The sequence below is a fragment of the Bos indicus x Bos taurus genome, chromosome 15 (assembly GCF_003369695.1).
Source record: "Bos indicus x Bos taurus breed Angus x Brahman F1 hybrid chromosome 15, Bos_hybrid_MaternalHap_v2.0, whole genome shotgun sequence".
In the NCBI taxonomy this organism is placed as follows: Eukaryota; Metazoa; Chordata; class Mammalia; order Artiodactyla; family Bovidae; genus Bos; species Bos indicus x Bos taurus.
In genome coordinates, this window is record NC_040090.1 from 10534332 (window position 1) to 10549757 (window position 15426).

Below are 15426 nucleotides of genomic sequence, written 5' to 3' on the forward strand. Positions count from 1 at the left end.
CTCAATCCCAGTCTGGTAAGTCACACCCAGGACATGTGAAGCAAACCACAGTTTAATTGCACAGTGAGACTCTCCTCTCTCCTAAGGACCTATGAGGAAATGGCATATTTCCATATTTCAGTTGAACTAAACAAACATTATCAGGTGCTTTTCAGAATCAGGCTCTACATTAGATTTTGGAGATTCCGAGAGGAATAAGGTTAAATTGGGGAGAAAGCAGTAAAGTATTTTTATATGCTCCGAAAAAATGTGTACGTACATTACAATTGATATAGAAGGGAGAGAGGGTAGTCAATTCTATTGGAGAAGGGATAAACGACATTTTGTGTGAATCTATTTAAACCTGGCTCTATCAGTTACAGAGATAGGAACTGTCATGACTGAACAATGTATTTAAAAGCATTAAGGTTACAAAGGTAGAGAATGACTATAATGAAAACTACAGGCATTGTTTTTCCCACTGCAGCAAACTCTCAATGAATCCATAAAGCATTTCCATGTAATTAATCCTGGGACAGATTATTAGCTAGCCACCACCAGGCCTTAAATCTCTTAGCAATCAGATCAAGTTAGTGGTTTACATTTAGGTTGAAATATGGCAATGCCTTTTCAGTGCTAAAGCCAGAAATTTTCTCTTACCTCCAACTGTATATCAAGACCTTCCACTGGGGTAGTCAAGGAACTGAGGTTAGGGAGAACTTGCTCACAGAAATAAGTCACAAACCTTGTGGAATGAACATTTTTCTGTAAAAATCCAAAGAATACTGATAAATAAAAAAATAAATACATTATTTTTTTGTTGTCAAAAAAATAAATACATATTCTCTCAAATGTAATAGTCGAATGTCAATCAACAAATGCTCAGTATCAAAGCATCAAGTACTACAGCTAAAATACAATGGGAGAGCATATCCCAGAGCATCTCATAAATAACCTCAACAGACAGCATATACTTAGTTGCAAAGTAACCTGGAGCATGGGACTTAAAATTCTCAAGACTTTTCAAAAGTCTCTAGGCAAGACTTTAAAGAAACTTCTTGCTGCTTTGGGCTCTTCGCCTAGGCCTGCATAAAACAAATGACTGCTCCACTGTGTTAATACTTTTATGCAGAGCTTTGAGGAGAACGGTCAAGAGTATATCTACACAATTACAAGCCAATAGCATAATCAAAATACTAGCTATATAGAACAAAGAGCTCACAGAGAAGAGGGGTACCGCCTGCCGAGTGCACTGTAAAAGCCTGTCCACACAGTCAGGGTCTGAGGGGTTGAAGGTTTGTTCCAGGTCAGCCTGCTCAGCCACCAACTCTACCAGTTGCTGCCTTCCACTCACTGTCTGTAAGCTTTTTAACCCAGACAGTATCTTCATGAACAGGACGAATTCTTCACCGGTCACATCTTCTAGCACCTGGAAAGAGACCATTCAGAATAGTTATTAGTATCTTTATCACTTGAATGGAAAAGAAAGAACAATATTGAAACTGCACAGCAAATTCGTTGTGCAGAAGTCGGTTTGCTGCTCGGATCTCTGAAACACTGAAGACAGAACAACTTCAAGCTTCAGTCGACTTAGCTTCAGAATAAGCCATGCACTCTCAATGGTGCACTATATTGTTTCCAAGGGGACAACACTTGGTTCTCGGGAAATTTTACTCTTTTTTTATGTCTAAAGCACAGATGCACATATAGTACATAAACAGATATCCAGTATATCTGTGGTGTTAAAATTTCAGGGAGAGTGGCTGAGGATACTCTCTAAATCTAAAATACCTAAAAAGGCTCTTCAGGGGCTGATAGCGGGAAAAAAAAAAAACCATGAAAATCTGGCAATAAACTGTTAAATCAGATTCAGTTCCTTATATTTAAAAGCAGCCTCATTCACATTAACATGGTAATTACACACAAAACAGGAAAAGTGAAAGTGAAAGTCTCTCAGTTGTGTTCAACTCTTTACAGTGTGGGATTCTCCAGGCCAGAATACTGGAGTGGGTAGCCTTTCCTTTCTCCAGGGGATCTTCCCAACCCAGGGATCGAACCCAGGTCTCCTGCATTGCAGGTGGATTCTTTATCAGCTGAGCCACCAGGGAAGCACAAACCAAACAGGAGACCATGCAAGTTTTTAGTCTTCTGTGTCAGCGGGTCTCAACCTTTCTGTCCACTGACCAAAGGAGCAAGCAATCATGACACATCCCACCAGACACAAAAGTGAAATACGCAGCTCCTTTCTCTCTCATTGAAGAAATCTTGCCAATAAGCAAGTGAGTGGTGCCATTAGAGACAACATTGAATTTTCCTGAACACATAAAAATAAACTATTCCCAAACTTTGGTGCTGTTTGAATGAAAAGTTAATTGTGGCACACCTTTCAAATCTTAGCAACTGTAACTCTGCTAGTGCTGGGTGCACAGACAAATAAGCATGGTCTCCTGAGTTTATAATGTCATGGGACAGTATAAAACAACAGGTCATTTCAAGGTGATTTCATTTCCATTTTGAAATGATTCAGAATCCTATGGCTGAATATCCTAAAATTAGGGAGACAGGTGGGAAATAAGTAAAATTTCCTTAAGGAAATGATTCATTCAGAGACCTGATGAATGCATAGATTTTGAGGATAATACCACAAAGGATTTATATGTGATCAAACCCTTTAATCTTTGGCCACCTCATGTGAAGAGTTGACTCACTGGAAAAGACTCTGATGCTGGGAGGGGTTGGGGGCAGGAGGAGAAGGGGACGACAGAGGATGAGATGGCTGGATGGCATCACTGACACGATGGACGTGAGTCTGAGTGAACTCCGGGAGTTGGTGAGGGACAGGGAGGCCTGGCGTGCTGCGATTCATGGGGTCGCAAAGAGTCGGACAGGACTGAGCGACTGAACTGAACTGAACCCCTTTAAAGTAACACCGTGATTCATCATTGCAAGTGCTGCTGTTGTTGTTCAGTCACTAAGTCATGTCTGACTCTTTGCAACCCCATGGACTGCAGCATGCCAGGCCCCTGTGTCCCTTACCATCTCCCGGAGTTTGCCCAGGTTCATGTCCATTGATTGGTGATGCCATCCAACCATCTCATCCTCTACTGCCCCCTTCTCCTTTTGTCTTCTCCACTTCCCATTAAAGTGACCAAAGTGCAAAATACAACAGAAGAAAATCCTGAAGTTCTACAATGGTTCTTATGGGACATATGCTCTTATAAACAAGCTACGTATAGCACTGATGAACAGTGCTAAAATCAACTATGTTCCTGTGCATTAGGGAAGTTCACTAAAAGATAACGGAAGCTTACCTTTTTGGATTCAGTTAGTATAAGTTCCTCTACTTCCTTTGTTAAGACTTCATCTGGTAAAGTCTTAAGTTTTGTAGAAAGGAATTTAATTGCTCGTTCTCTAACAATGTCCTCTCCTTGAAGTATTTGGCTGAACAAGCCACCTAAAGTCCCTGCAAAACAAAATAGTTGCATCCGGAAGTCAATTCTATATAGGAATGACATCCTTCAAGTTAATTTGAATTACAGCATTTCTTTTCAAGTGAATTAATATATATCATGAATATCACTGATACTGGTTAAACCAGTCTAAAATTTCTACAGTCTCAACCATAAGAGTGATCATATACTTTGTTCATGGACTCAGAATCAGCTTGAGCATGACATTTCTTTTTTATCATTATTAATAGTAAATAAGCCCAGGGATTTCTGGATGAATTTTTTCAAGTGGGAAACAGAGTTTTTCCAACATATTTCTAAGGGAAAAGTTTGGTCTGTTTTTAAAATTATTTCTTCTGGTTTTCTGAGTCATCTTGACTCAACAGCTTGAGCTAAGCTGCTTTTTTGTCCCCTGAGAACACTTAGAATTTTTATGAAACAGATGTCTGGGTGAATCCCAGACTTTACCCTTAATGAGAAATGCCAAATTCCCCAATTTGTTAGGACATCAAACACAATTCAGAACAAGAAGTGGCCTTACCTTTTGCATCCATCTTAAATATACTTAAGAGGGCGTTGTTCACTAAGTTAAATTCTGCAGAGTCATCTGGATAGAGAGAAAGAGGTACAGTGTATAATCTGCTTCCTTTTCAAACTTAAGACTCAACACAGTCTGTCACAGATCACACTGAGAGGAGACGTAAACTAAGCATTTATCTCAGGTACCAAGAAAACACAGCTTTCCTGGAAGGGTAGAGACCCTGATCCGTGTACCTGGCAAGCGCTGATGCTAAGATTGTAAGATGGTACAGTTAAGAAACTACAGGAAGCTGGGGGTGACAGATCACGATGCATCAAAATCCCCCAAAGCATCCAGTCATTATACCTTCACAACCAGAATTCAAAACAAAACTAGAAATCAGACAGTCATAAGTCATTAAGCTTCAAACTAACTGTATGAAAAAAGAATTTAAATTTCTATCAAAGGCAAATCTTCAGGGGAAAAAAAAAAGAATCATTATTTCAGAGAAGTTACATTTAGATAAAAGGGTAATAATAAAATTCCTTACCTGTTTGCAAAAGTTGGGTTAGTATATCTGCCACTCGGGGGAGATTTTCTCCAGTGGCAAACTGAGGCAGCTCTTTAATTGCTTGCCGTCGAATCTGAACATAATTTCAAATAAAAAATTAACCAAATACTATCATGAATAAAAACAACAACCTCGACCTTTAAAGAGGACAAAAAGTACGAGAGAAACTGTAATAACCGGCATATGCGCCACAAAACTATACAACATGAGGTTTTCAGTTTTAGAGATAATTTATTCCACTTTAATATTCAAGCTTCACAGAATATGAAACAAAATGTGGTGGAAAGGGACATTAAATACAATTATCTGACTCGAGTAGACAGACTTGAGATTATAAACAGTCTATATGTTGACTATATACAATTGTTGGGTTTTTACTACCTACCTGTGGGCACACCATACCGTATCCCTCAAGAATGGCTGCAGTGGCCAAGGTCATAGCTAGTAACGACTTACTTTAGGATGTTCAGTATGCAAATTTGTGGATATATTCTGTGTACATAATTCCAAATACAGGATCTTGGTTTATTTAGTTTAATATAAAAATTCAAATTTTGCACAAAATGTTGATGATTCACTACTTTCATTTGAAAAGCCAGGGGCTAATAGTCGAAAATTCTTAGGAACTTGTATCAGCAGCCAGAAATGCTAATGCTTAATTCTGTTCCAAGGAAAAACTACTCCTTTTTATTCCAGTAATAACATATAATTATTTCACAGTTCAATTATTTTTCTGCTATGAAAACTATTTAGGGGTGTTGAAACTATATTTTATGCTGCAATGCTGTTATTATTTTAAATATCCAAGAAAGCATAAATCGACTACAAGCTAAAGCTAGTCTGATTTCACGTGCACTTTGCCTAACAATCTACGAAAAAGATGTGAGCCACAGCTGTTTTCAACAGTGGATAATAAATAAGCAAAACGAAGTATTTTGCATGCATTTTTCACAACTGAAAGGTGGAGAAAGAGCTGACACGTTTCCTCACATGCAGACTGAAGCCCTGGGATGCTGCCCCAGCAGACCAGACCCGGCGGCAGGATTTTACCACGCGCTAGTACGCCTGGTGCTTCAGGTACCTTAGCCACACAGAGAGGATGTCTGAAAGCGGCAAAGGCGACACTGAAAGCCTGTCGGAGCGTCAGCCATAAACGTACCGATACGTCTTCGTCTTCACAGAGGTCCAACTGCGCATTGATAGCAGAATCGGCCAATTCTGGAAAATGCTTAAAGAATTTTGGAATAAACTGAGCTGCTAATCTTTTTTCCTTGGTACCGCCTTTGACACCATCCAATATCACTTGATAAGCATCTTTATGCTGAAACAAAAGAATAAAGCAGAAAAGAAATACAATTTTGAAGAATGGCAAGTTAAACAAACTTCTTTGAGTTTGCTTTAAGTTAGTAAAATTTCACACAGGCTAAGAAATAGGGCTTACTTTGGGAGTTTTACTGCTTAAATTTAACACCTACCTTCCTACTATCTGTTCCCTGCCCTTCACATTATTCTTTGTCATTTGGGAAAGAGAGAAGAATGTATCTAATTTTATGTGGAAAAAAAAGGTTTGTTATGTACTAACACTTCTTCATTTAGTGATTAACTGTTCTTAGTCTTGTGACTGTATCATGCTTTAAAATTTTGTAATAAACAGAATAAACACAACTGTACTCATCTCACACGCTAGCAAAGTAATGCTTGAAATTCTCCAAGCTAGGCTTCAATAGTATGTGAACCGAGAAATTCCAGATGTTCAAGCTGGATTTAGAAAAGGCAGAAGAACCAGAGATCAAATTGCTGACATCTGTTGGATCATAGAAAATGCAAGACAATTCCAGAAAAACATCTACCTCTGCTTCACTGACTACACTAAAGCCTTTGACTGTGTGGATTGCAACAAACTGTGGAAAATTCTTTCAGAGATGGGAATACCAGACCACCTTACCTGCCTCCTGAGAAATCTGTATGCAGGTCAGGAAGCAACAGTTAGAACTGGACATGGAACAACAGACTGGCTCCAAATTGGGAAAGGAGTACGTCAATGCTGTATACTGTTAGCCTGTTTATTTAACTTTTATGCAGGGTACATTATGTGAAATGCTGGGCTGGATGAAGCACAAGCGGGAATCAAGATTGCCAGGAGAAATATCAATAACCTCAGATAGGCAGATGACACCACCCTTATGGCAGAAAAGTGAAGAGGAACTAAAGAGCCTCTTGATGAAAGTGAAAGAGTAGAGTGAAAAAGCTGGCATAACACTCAACATTCAAAAAATTAAGATCATGGCATTTGGTCCCATCACTTCATGCCAAATAGATGGGGAAACAATGGAAACAGTGACAGACTTTATATTTTCTGGGCTCCAAAATCACTGCAGATGGTGACTGCAGCCATGAAATTAAAAGACACTTGCTCCTTGGAAGAAAAGCTATGACCAACCTAGATGGCATATTTAAAAAACAGAGACATTTACTTTGCCAACAAAGGTCCGTCTAGTCAAAGCTATGGTTTTTCCAGTAGTCATGTATGGATGTGAGAGTTGGACCATAAAGAGAGCTAAGTGCAGAAGAACCGATGCTTTTGAACTGTGGTGTTGGAGAAGACCCTTGAGAGTCTCTTGGACTGCAAGGCGATCGAACCAGTCCAGCCTAAAGGAAATCAGTCCTGAATATTCATTGGAAGGACTGATACTGAAGCTGAAGCTCCAATCCTTTGGCCACCTGATGTGAAGAACTGACTCACTGGAAAAGACCCTGATGCTGGGAAAGACAGAAGGCGGGAAGAGAAGGGCACGAGAGAGGATGAGACAGTTGGATGGCATCACCAACTGGATGGACATGAGTCTGAGTAAGCTCTGGGAGTTAGTGATGGACAGGGAAGCATGGCGTGCTGCAGTCCATGGGTTGCAAAGAGTCTGACATGACTGAGCAACTGAACAGACTGAAGAAACACAATTCTCAAATAATTGTGTTACGTTTAGATATACTGATCTATTTTCAATGAGCACATTGCACAAGGTAGAATATATTCCTGAAATTAAGCAATAAGAGGAAAGTTAGGAAGCTTTATTTTGCCTCATGTTTTAGAATATAAAAATGGTAATTTGTTCTGCATGCCCAATGTCATATATTTAACTTTTCATTAAAATAATACATTCAAAGTTCGTTTGTTTCCTTTAAAAAAAATTTCAGAAGTGCTTGCCCTCAGATACTCACAATATATGAAGAGTCAACAAATTCCCAGTCCCCACTACACACTTGCCTCCAAACTAGCCCTTTTATTAATGGATCAAGTTGGGAAACAAAGCAATACATATCGTGACTACAGAGAACTTTTAATTACTGGAAAACCTTAAACATACTACTAAACCAAATATGTACACAATATCGTATTTACTCTGTAAAAGGCAATCCTCTAAATGCTTTAGATAAGTTAAGTGGATGACTAAAGAACATCCAGTATATTACAGACTCAAGAGAAAAAAAAAGGCAGGATGCAAAGATATTTAGGTTCATTGGAATCTCAATTAAGGACACTATTTTTTAAAAAATAATCAGAAATAAAGTGTTTTATGTATCAAAAGGCTATGGTCACAATTAGATCTTTGAATGGTACAGATTTTAATATACGCATATTTACTAGATTAATGACAACTCCTATCTTAAACATTAATACCAACCCCTAAATAACAGAAATTTCTGTGAATAAGGAGGATAGCTTCCTCATGAAATGCAGACACAAAATCAGCCTTCAGGAATTACTACTTCAAAAGTATATTACCCACTTTTTAGTGCAAAGGTTCAAAAAAAATCATGGCTGACTTCTCTGCCACTTAACACTCCTGTAGCTTGCTCCATAGCTTCTGAAAAGTCGCTCAGTGTGAAAGTGAAAGTGTTAGGTGCTCAGTCATGTCCGACTCTTTGACACTGCATGGACTGCCAGACTCCTCTGTCTATGGGATTTCCCAGGCAAGAATACTGGAGTGGGTTGCTATTCCCTTCTCCAAGGGATCTTCCTGACCCAGGGAGCCGACCCAGGTCTCCTGCATTGCAGTCGGATTCTTTATTGTTTGAAAGTAAAAGCTTCCCACCAGGGAAGCCCTCAGTAGATGTCATAAAATCAAAGTCTGGAGCCATCCGACATCCTTACTTTTTGCAGAGTTATCAGTCCAATTTCCTTTAACTTGAATTTCAAGCTTTACTTAGAAAGACCTTTGAATTGTCTAAAATTCACTGTCTAAAAGTAAATGAAGAATTCCTGCTTGAAACAACCCATCCCCCTACCAAGGAAAAAAAATCTGGAATAGAACAAAAAGGGATCACCAGCAACATCTGCTGAAAGCCTACAAGGGGCTGTGGAATGCCTTGTGTATTGTGTGGAAGGCCTCACAGTAATCCTGTGAGTTAGGTGTTACTACTATCCCTATTTTTCAGATGAGAAAACCACCAAGGCTCAGAAAAGTGAAATAATTTGTCCAGAAACACACAGTAGGTTAAGTAGCAGATCCAGGACCCAAACATAGTTCTGATGGGTTTTTAAGTCACGATCTGTGTCTAATACCAAGCTTCTTTAATTGGAATCTTTCAAATTAGTATTCTGAGGTCTTAATTAACAAACGAGGAGAGAAAGAAAAGTTTGCCAGATCCAGGGTTGTCAAAGGTAATTTGAGTCCTAAATACAGGCTTCACACAAGCATGTAAATTGGAACGTATTATCCCAAACATAAGACCTTTGGAAAGTTAAGACATTTTAACATCGTTAAACAACCATTAATAGTCATCAGTTTTATCAAATAATTTCACAGACATTATTAACAGACTTTAATTATCCTTTATGAAATGCAAAATAAAATTATATTCTCTTTGCCAGCTTTTTAAATTATCTGCTTTTCGACTGCAGTATTCGGACAAGACTTTTGAATAGAAATCTCCCTCAAGTAGTTACTACTTCTGGTTTTCAAAGAAGACACAAGATGTAAGTGATATTTTCAGTGATCACAGTGATTCATTAACAGGTAGGTGTGTAAACACAATAAAACGTTTCACATACTACACAGCACTGTGCACTTTCCTTTTCCAACAGTTGTATATTTTAGCTAGATAAATGGTTTATCATCCTAATAAAAGGCTTTAATTGTAAACATTTTTAACACATTTCTAAAACTATATCTGTGATTTTAATATCTAATAAAAAGAGCAAATGCAAAAGAAATCATTAAGATATTTTCAAGTAAAAAAGTTACAATTTGATTCGCATTTAGTAGACACATTCTAAAAGAAAAAGTGAAATCACAACTAATAAGTAGCCAGTGATGTGCAAAGTAAAGCTGTTACTTTAGAGAAGAAAGGATGCAGTTCCAACAAATTTCTCAAGTATGACATAAAAAGAAGATGGATGAACTAAGCTGTATTCCTTCCTTCCTTAGACTCAATTAAACTTAAGTTTGTGTGTTAAACTGTTAACACTTCTACATATTTTTGAGGGATTATGAACTTGGTTGGTCTTTGATTTTAGCTTAAGCATGCCAGAAAAAAGTACCAAAAGAATGCTATTTCATGAAACATAAGTCAGTAAAGTTTATACTCTTCTACCCTTAGAGCCAATACACTCCTGTGTAAGAGAACACAAGAGAAATCAGAGTTTAGGTGTTATATTGGTCAGATCTTACTGCAGTCTAACTGCCAAAATCCTTTAATAGGTGTTTGGTTTTTCTTTAAGTTTTTCTTCTTCTTCTTTTTTTTTTAGTTTTTCTTGACTACATAACATAAAATTAAATATTTACATCTTAAAATTAAGTACACTCATAAAAAGTTGAGACAAAATCTAATGATGGGCCACAGCATGTGCTTTTACGGCCTGTTGGGAACCAGGAAAAGGGCTGAGAGGGCTAAGGAACACAGCAGAGGAAGGAGACCTGCCTAAGGAGTGGCAGAGGCAGAGCGGGAGAAAGGGGGCCGAGTAAGGAGGTTACAAGAGGAGAGACGACAGAAGGACTGCAAGTTTTGAGGTATTAAATAACGCTTCACTTAGAATTTATGACCTGCAGTTTGCTTCTTAGAACATACATGTTCACGGTTTAAATATGTCTGAGTATGTGTGTATAAAGTTCCCTTCTTCATTCAAGAGAGACTCCTTGAAAACAAGGGTTATGTGGTAAATATGTACCTGTTCCTTCCTTGACTGTATTTCTTCAAATGTTCTACTGAAGGGCATGGGACAAGGCAAGGAGAGAACAAAAAAATGAAAGAATTTAACCCTGGGCAGTCCCCTCAGTGGCAGCTCCCTGAACAACTGTGGAATTCACCTCTTTGAAAAAGGGTGAAAATCAAAATAAAGTTAGAAGGAAGTTCTAGACTAAGAAACTCAAACATGGTTTCAAAAGTGTCCAGAGAAGTGTGTGTTAGTTGCTCAGTCGTGTCAGACTTTTTGCGACCGCATACTCTGTTCATGGAATTTTCCAGGCAGGAACACTGGAGTGGGTTGCCATTCCCTTCTCCAGAGGATCTTCCAGACCCAAGGATTGAACCCAGGTCTCCTGCATTGCAGATGGATTCTCTACCGTCTGAGCCACCAGGAAGTCCAGAGAGGTGCCTGCCAGAAAATTCAAACTCTCTACTGTAAAATCTTCTAAGGTAACATGAAAATCTGGCTTAGGTACATTAAGAATGTAAATACTTTTTCCTCTCCTTAAAAAATCATGAATGGTGTCCCTTCTGTTAAGTTGGCTGTTGCTTTCAATTAAAATTTATAAGCAGTATCTTGAAGCCCAATACACTTTTCTTTAGTGAGCAGTTTTAGGAATTTTCTCTAAAAGGGAAGCATTATTACACAACAGAGCAGAATTAGTTGGCATTACAGTTTAGGCCAGCTTCAGTTCTACCAGAATTTACTGTCTGAGGCTCAGCAAATCATGACACCTTACTACACAGAGGTCTTTTATCTTATTTAGTTGTTTGACACTTGACATTACAGTGTCACGAAGGCACTGATGTCCCATCACTTAAAAGAACTATGCTAAAACCTTACTGTCCAGCAGAGTGGCTGCTGGGCTTCCCAGGTGGCTCAGCAGTAAAGAACCACCTGCCAAGCAGGAGACGTGGCTTCCATTCACGGGTCAGGAAGCTCCTCTGGAGAAGGAAATGGCAACTGACTCCAGTATTCTTCCCTGAGAAATCCTTCGGACAGAGGAGCCTGGGGGGCTACAGTCCACGGGGTCACAAAGAATTGGATGTGACTTAGTGACTAAATCAACAACGGTGTTTGGTACATGATAGGCACTCAAAAAAGATACTGAATAAATGAAACGCGGGTCCTCATTCAAATCTGCATGAAAGGCGGCCCTCCTGTTTTTCACAAACTTCTGTCTCCTAAGCACTCTTCCTAAATTAAAAGCAGATTTCTTCTGAGAAACATTACTGACCTCTTGAGGAAGAACTCTCAACCTAAGCTGGTAGATTTATAACTAAAGATGACATAAGAGGAAAATCTGAACAACTCTCAAATTCATTGAATAGGAAAACTCCAGTTTGGCTTGTTTTCTCTAACGTACTCTAAGTAGGTGACTGTCCAGCAAAAAATGAGGGTTGGGGTACGGGACAGCACTGGGTTCTCTGGAAGAGTCCTGAATCACCTCTTTGGGAGAGCAAGTATACAACGGACTTGGGAATCACTGTTCTATCTTTTGTCCCCCATCCCCTCTGCAATGAAGTCAATTTTAGGCAGAACAATTTGCTACACTCTTCCCTAAGTCAGTCATAACGAACAAGAACATCTTCACTTACTAGTTCCCCTGAGGAACAAGGACAACAAAAGCTCAAATTGAGTGACCATCTAAGTTTTCCCCACCCTGCCTCAGTGGGCAGAAAATGCTTCCTTCACAGATGACTCAACACACACATCCTATAAACATCCACAACAGACTATCAGTAAGTATTTCTCATCGACGACATCAAAATTCTCTACTGAAGTGGAAATGTGTAGGAAAGAAAAATCATCTGATACTTGAAACTGGTGTATTCACAATTCTAGATTAAGCTAAATATGGTCCCAAATTAAGTTTTTTGTTCAGCTCACAACGATTCAACCTGAATTATACATCTCTTTACTCTTTCTCTTAAAGATATGGGAATACCAGACCACCTTACCTGCCTCCTGAGAGACAGGTCAGGAAGCAAGTCAGAACCGCACATGGAACAATGGACTGGTTCCAAATTGGGAAAGGAGTATGTCAAGGCTGTATATTGTCACTCTGATGATTTGACGTATATGCAGAGTATATCATGTGAAATGCTGGGATGGATGAAGCACAAGCTGAAATCAAGATTGCCAGGAGAAATATCAGAAACCTCAGATATGCAGAGGACATCACCCTTATGGCGGAAAGCAAAGAGGAACTAAAGAGCCCCTTGATGAAAGTGAAAGAGGAGAGTGAAAAAGCTGGCTTAACACTCAACATCCAAAAAACTAAGATCATGGCATTTGGTCCCATCACTTCATGGCCAACAGATGGGGAAACAATGACAGTTTATTTTCTTGGGCTCAAAAATCACTGCAGATGGTGACTGCAGCCATGAAATTAAAAGACGCTTGCTCCTTGGAAGAAAAGCTACGACCAACCTAGACAGCATATTAAAAAGCAGAGACATTACTTAGCCAACAAAGGTCTGTCTAGTCAAAGCTATGGTTTTTTCCAATAGTCATGTATGGATGTGAGAGTCGGACCATAAAGAAAGCTAAGCGCAGAAGAACTGATGCTTTTAAACTGTGGTGTTGGAGAAGACCCTTGAGAGTCTCTCGGACTACAAGGTGATCTAACCAGTCAATCCTAAAGGAAATCAGTCCTGAATATTCATTGGAAGGACTGATGCTGAAGCTGAAGCTCCAATACTCTGGCCACCTGATGTGAAGAACTGACTCACTGGAAAAGACCCTGATGCTGGGAAAGACTGAAGGCGGGAGGAGAAAGGGATGACAGAGGATGAGATGGCTGGACGGCATCATCGACTGGATGGACATGAGTTTGAGTAGGCTCTGCGAGTTGGTGGTGGACAGGGAAGCATGGTGTACTGCAGTCCATGGGTTGCAAAGAGTCGGACACGACAGAGCATCTGAACTGAACTGAATTACACATGTTCAGAAAAAAAGGATGGGAGATGTACAGCCACAGCTTTGCTAATGTTATCAGTCTTTAGGATCTCCCACTTCCTACTGCTTTGGGATGGGTAAGCAGGAGAATCAAATGACGTTTTAAGCCCTGAAAAGATACAGCATGGGATTTCTAACAGTGATGGAGATTATGTCGGGGAGACTGGTTCTTTTACCAAGAAAACACACCACCACTTCATCAACTCCTCAAGTTCAATGGACTCTAGCACTTGAAGGCTCACAAAGCAGCAGCGGCTCGGAGGGCCGATTCAGCACTGCTGAAGTTGTGTCTGGGCAAACACTTTAGGGAACTCTTGCCAGACAACTCTATTTAAAGCTGCACACCACCCCCTTACCCCCGCGCACGGCCCTGTTATATTTTCTTCACACTTTTCACGGGGTGTGTGAGTGTGTGTGTGTGTGTGGTGGGTGGGGCGGGAGGGAAGCATCTAACTTTCTTATTTATCACTGCTCTCCCTCACTAAAGATGCGTCCTGGGAGAGCACGGGTCTGTCTTTCTCGTACTTCCAGGGGCCGGCGGCAGAACTTGGTTCCTGGCAGGCGCTCATCGAATAGGCTAAATAACGAAATCATAAGCCCTCATTAAAGTCTAGACGTAACGGCCCCTTCGGAATTTCACAAACTTCTGTCTCCCAAGAGCTCTTCCTAAATTAACTGCAGATTTTTGCCTCGAGAAAGGCGTTTCTGAACTCACAATTTAATCGTCCAAGGGATTGAGCGCCACCGAAAAGGAGAAGGACTTCAAAGGACCCTGGAGGACAAGGATCAGGGAAGAGACTGAACTGGGGATGGGGTGGGGTGCTGAAAAAGCTGAATTAGGAAACGGTGAGAAAAGGCTGACCACGGGAGGCAGAGGAGCCTGGGACGCGGGGACCGCACTCTGGCTGGTGAAGCCCGGATCTGCACTCCCGGGAGGGGCCCACCCCGACGAAAACAGCCCGGGCGGCCAGGAGCTCGCGGGCGGGCGAAGCAGCAGCCCCCGCCGGGCCCGGGGAGCGCTTTCGAGGCCGCGGAACGCCGGCCCGCAGGCCGCTGGGTTACTCACTTGGCCCACTTGCTCCGTGGCATCGGCTAAGATGCCGTAGTTGCGGTAAAGCTCCTCCACGGTCGGCATGGTGAACGACAAGCCCGGGGCCCCCTCCTGCTGTCCTCGTCGTCGTCGTCGTCGCCGGCGCCCCCGCCGCCTCCGAAGTTCTCCAAGCCTGCGACCCGCACTACTCCGCCTCCAGCTGCCGCCAGTGCCGCCGCCAGTCACCGCGCACAGGGCAGCTCCTCCCCCAACGTCTACGTAAGGACGTGCGCGTCGGGAGCGGCCTTAGTTACCGGCCAACGCGCCGTAAGCGCTTTGGTCGCCCTCTAGCTCTGGGAGGTGCAAAAAGCTGTAAGGACGATTAAAGAAGCTTGTCGTTTTCTTTTTTTTTTTGAAGGCTTGTGCCTGGAAAAAGACCCTGATGCTGGCAAAGATTGAAGGCGGGAGGAGAAGGGGACGATAGAAGATGAGATGGTTGGATGGCATCGCTGACTCGATGGACGTGAGTTTGAGTAAGCTCCGGGAGTTGGTGTTGGACAGGGAAGCCTGGCGTGCTGAATGAAGTCCATGGGGTCGCAAAGACTGAGAGACTGAACTGAAGTGTGCCTGGCTAGCTTGGAGGGAAATACAAAGATGACTGCGTTTCTGCCCTTAAAGGATCTCAAGTTGGCCAGAAAAGTGATTTTAGAGGGAGAAAAATAGAATGATGAA

At 41.0% G+C, this 15426-nt stretch overlaps 1 protein-coding gene across 2 annotated transcripts in view; it reads right to left on the reverse strand.

The window, feature by feature from the left end:
• Positions 1 to 14967, reverse strand: part of API5 (apoptosis inhibitor 5) — a 28211-nt gene extending 13244 nt beyond the window's left edge. Inside the window, exons 1-7 of one of the 2 annotated variants that reach the window (XM_027562625.1) lie at positions 14731 to 14967; positions 5679 to 5840; positions 4499 to 4592; positions 3970 to 4035; positions 3291 to 3442; positions 1202 to 1408; positions 640 to 744 (exon numbers count right to left, since the gene is read on the reverse strand). In XM_027562625.1, coding sequence (XP_027418426.1) covers positions 640 to 744; positions 1202 to 1408; positions 3291 to 3442; positions 3970 to 4035; positions 4499 to 4592; positions 5679 to 5840; positions 14731 to 14799 — 855 coding nt within the window. In that variant the 5' untranslated portion in view covers positions 14800 to 14967. The remainder of the gene's footprint in view (positions 1 to 639; positions 745 to 1201; positions 1409 to 3290; positions 3443 to 3969; positions 4036 to 4498; positions 4593 to 5678; positions 5841 to 14730) is intronic. The other variant, XM_027562624.1, reaches the window with a different exon arrangement.
• Positions 14968 to 15426: the final 459 nt, after the last annotated feature.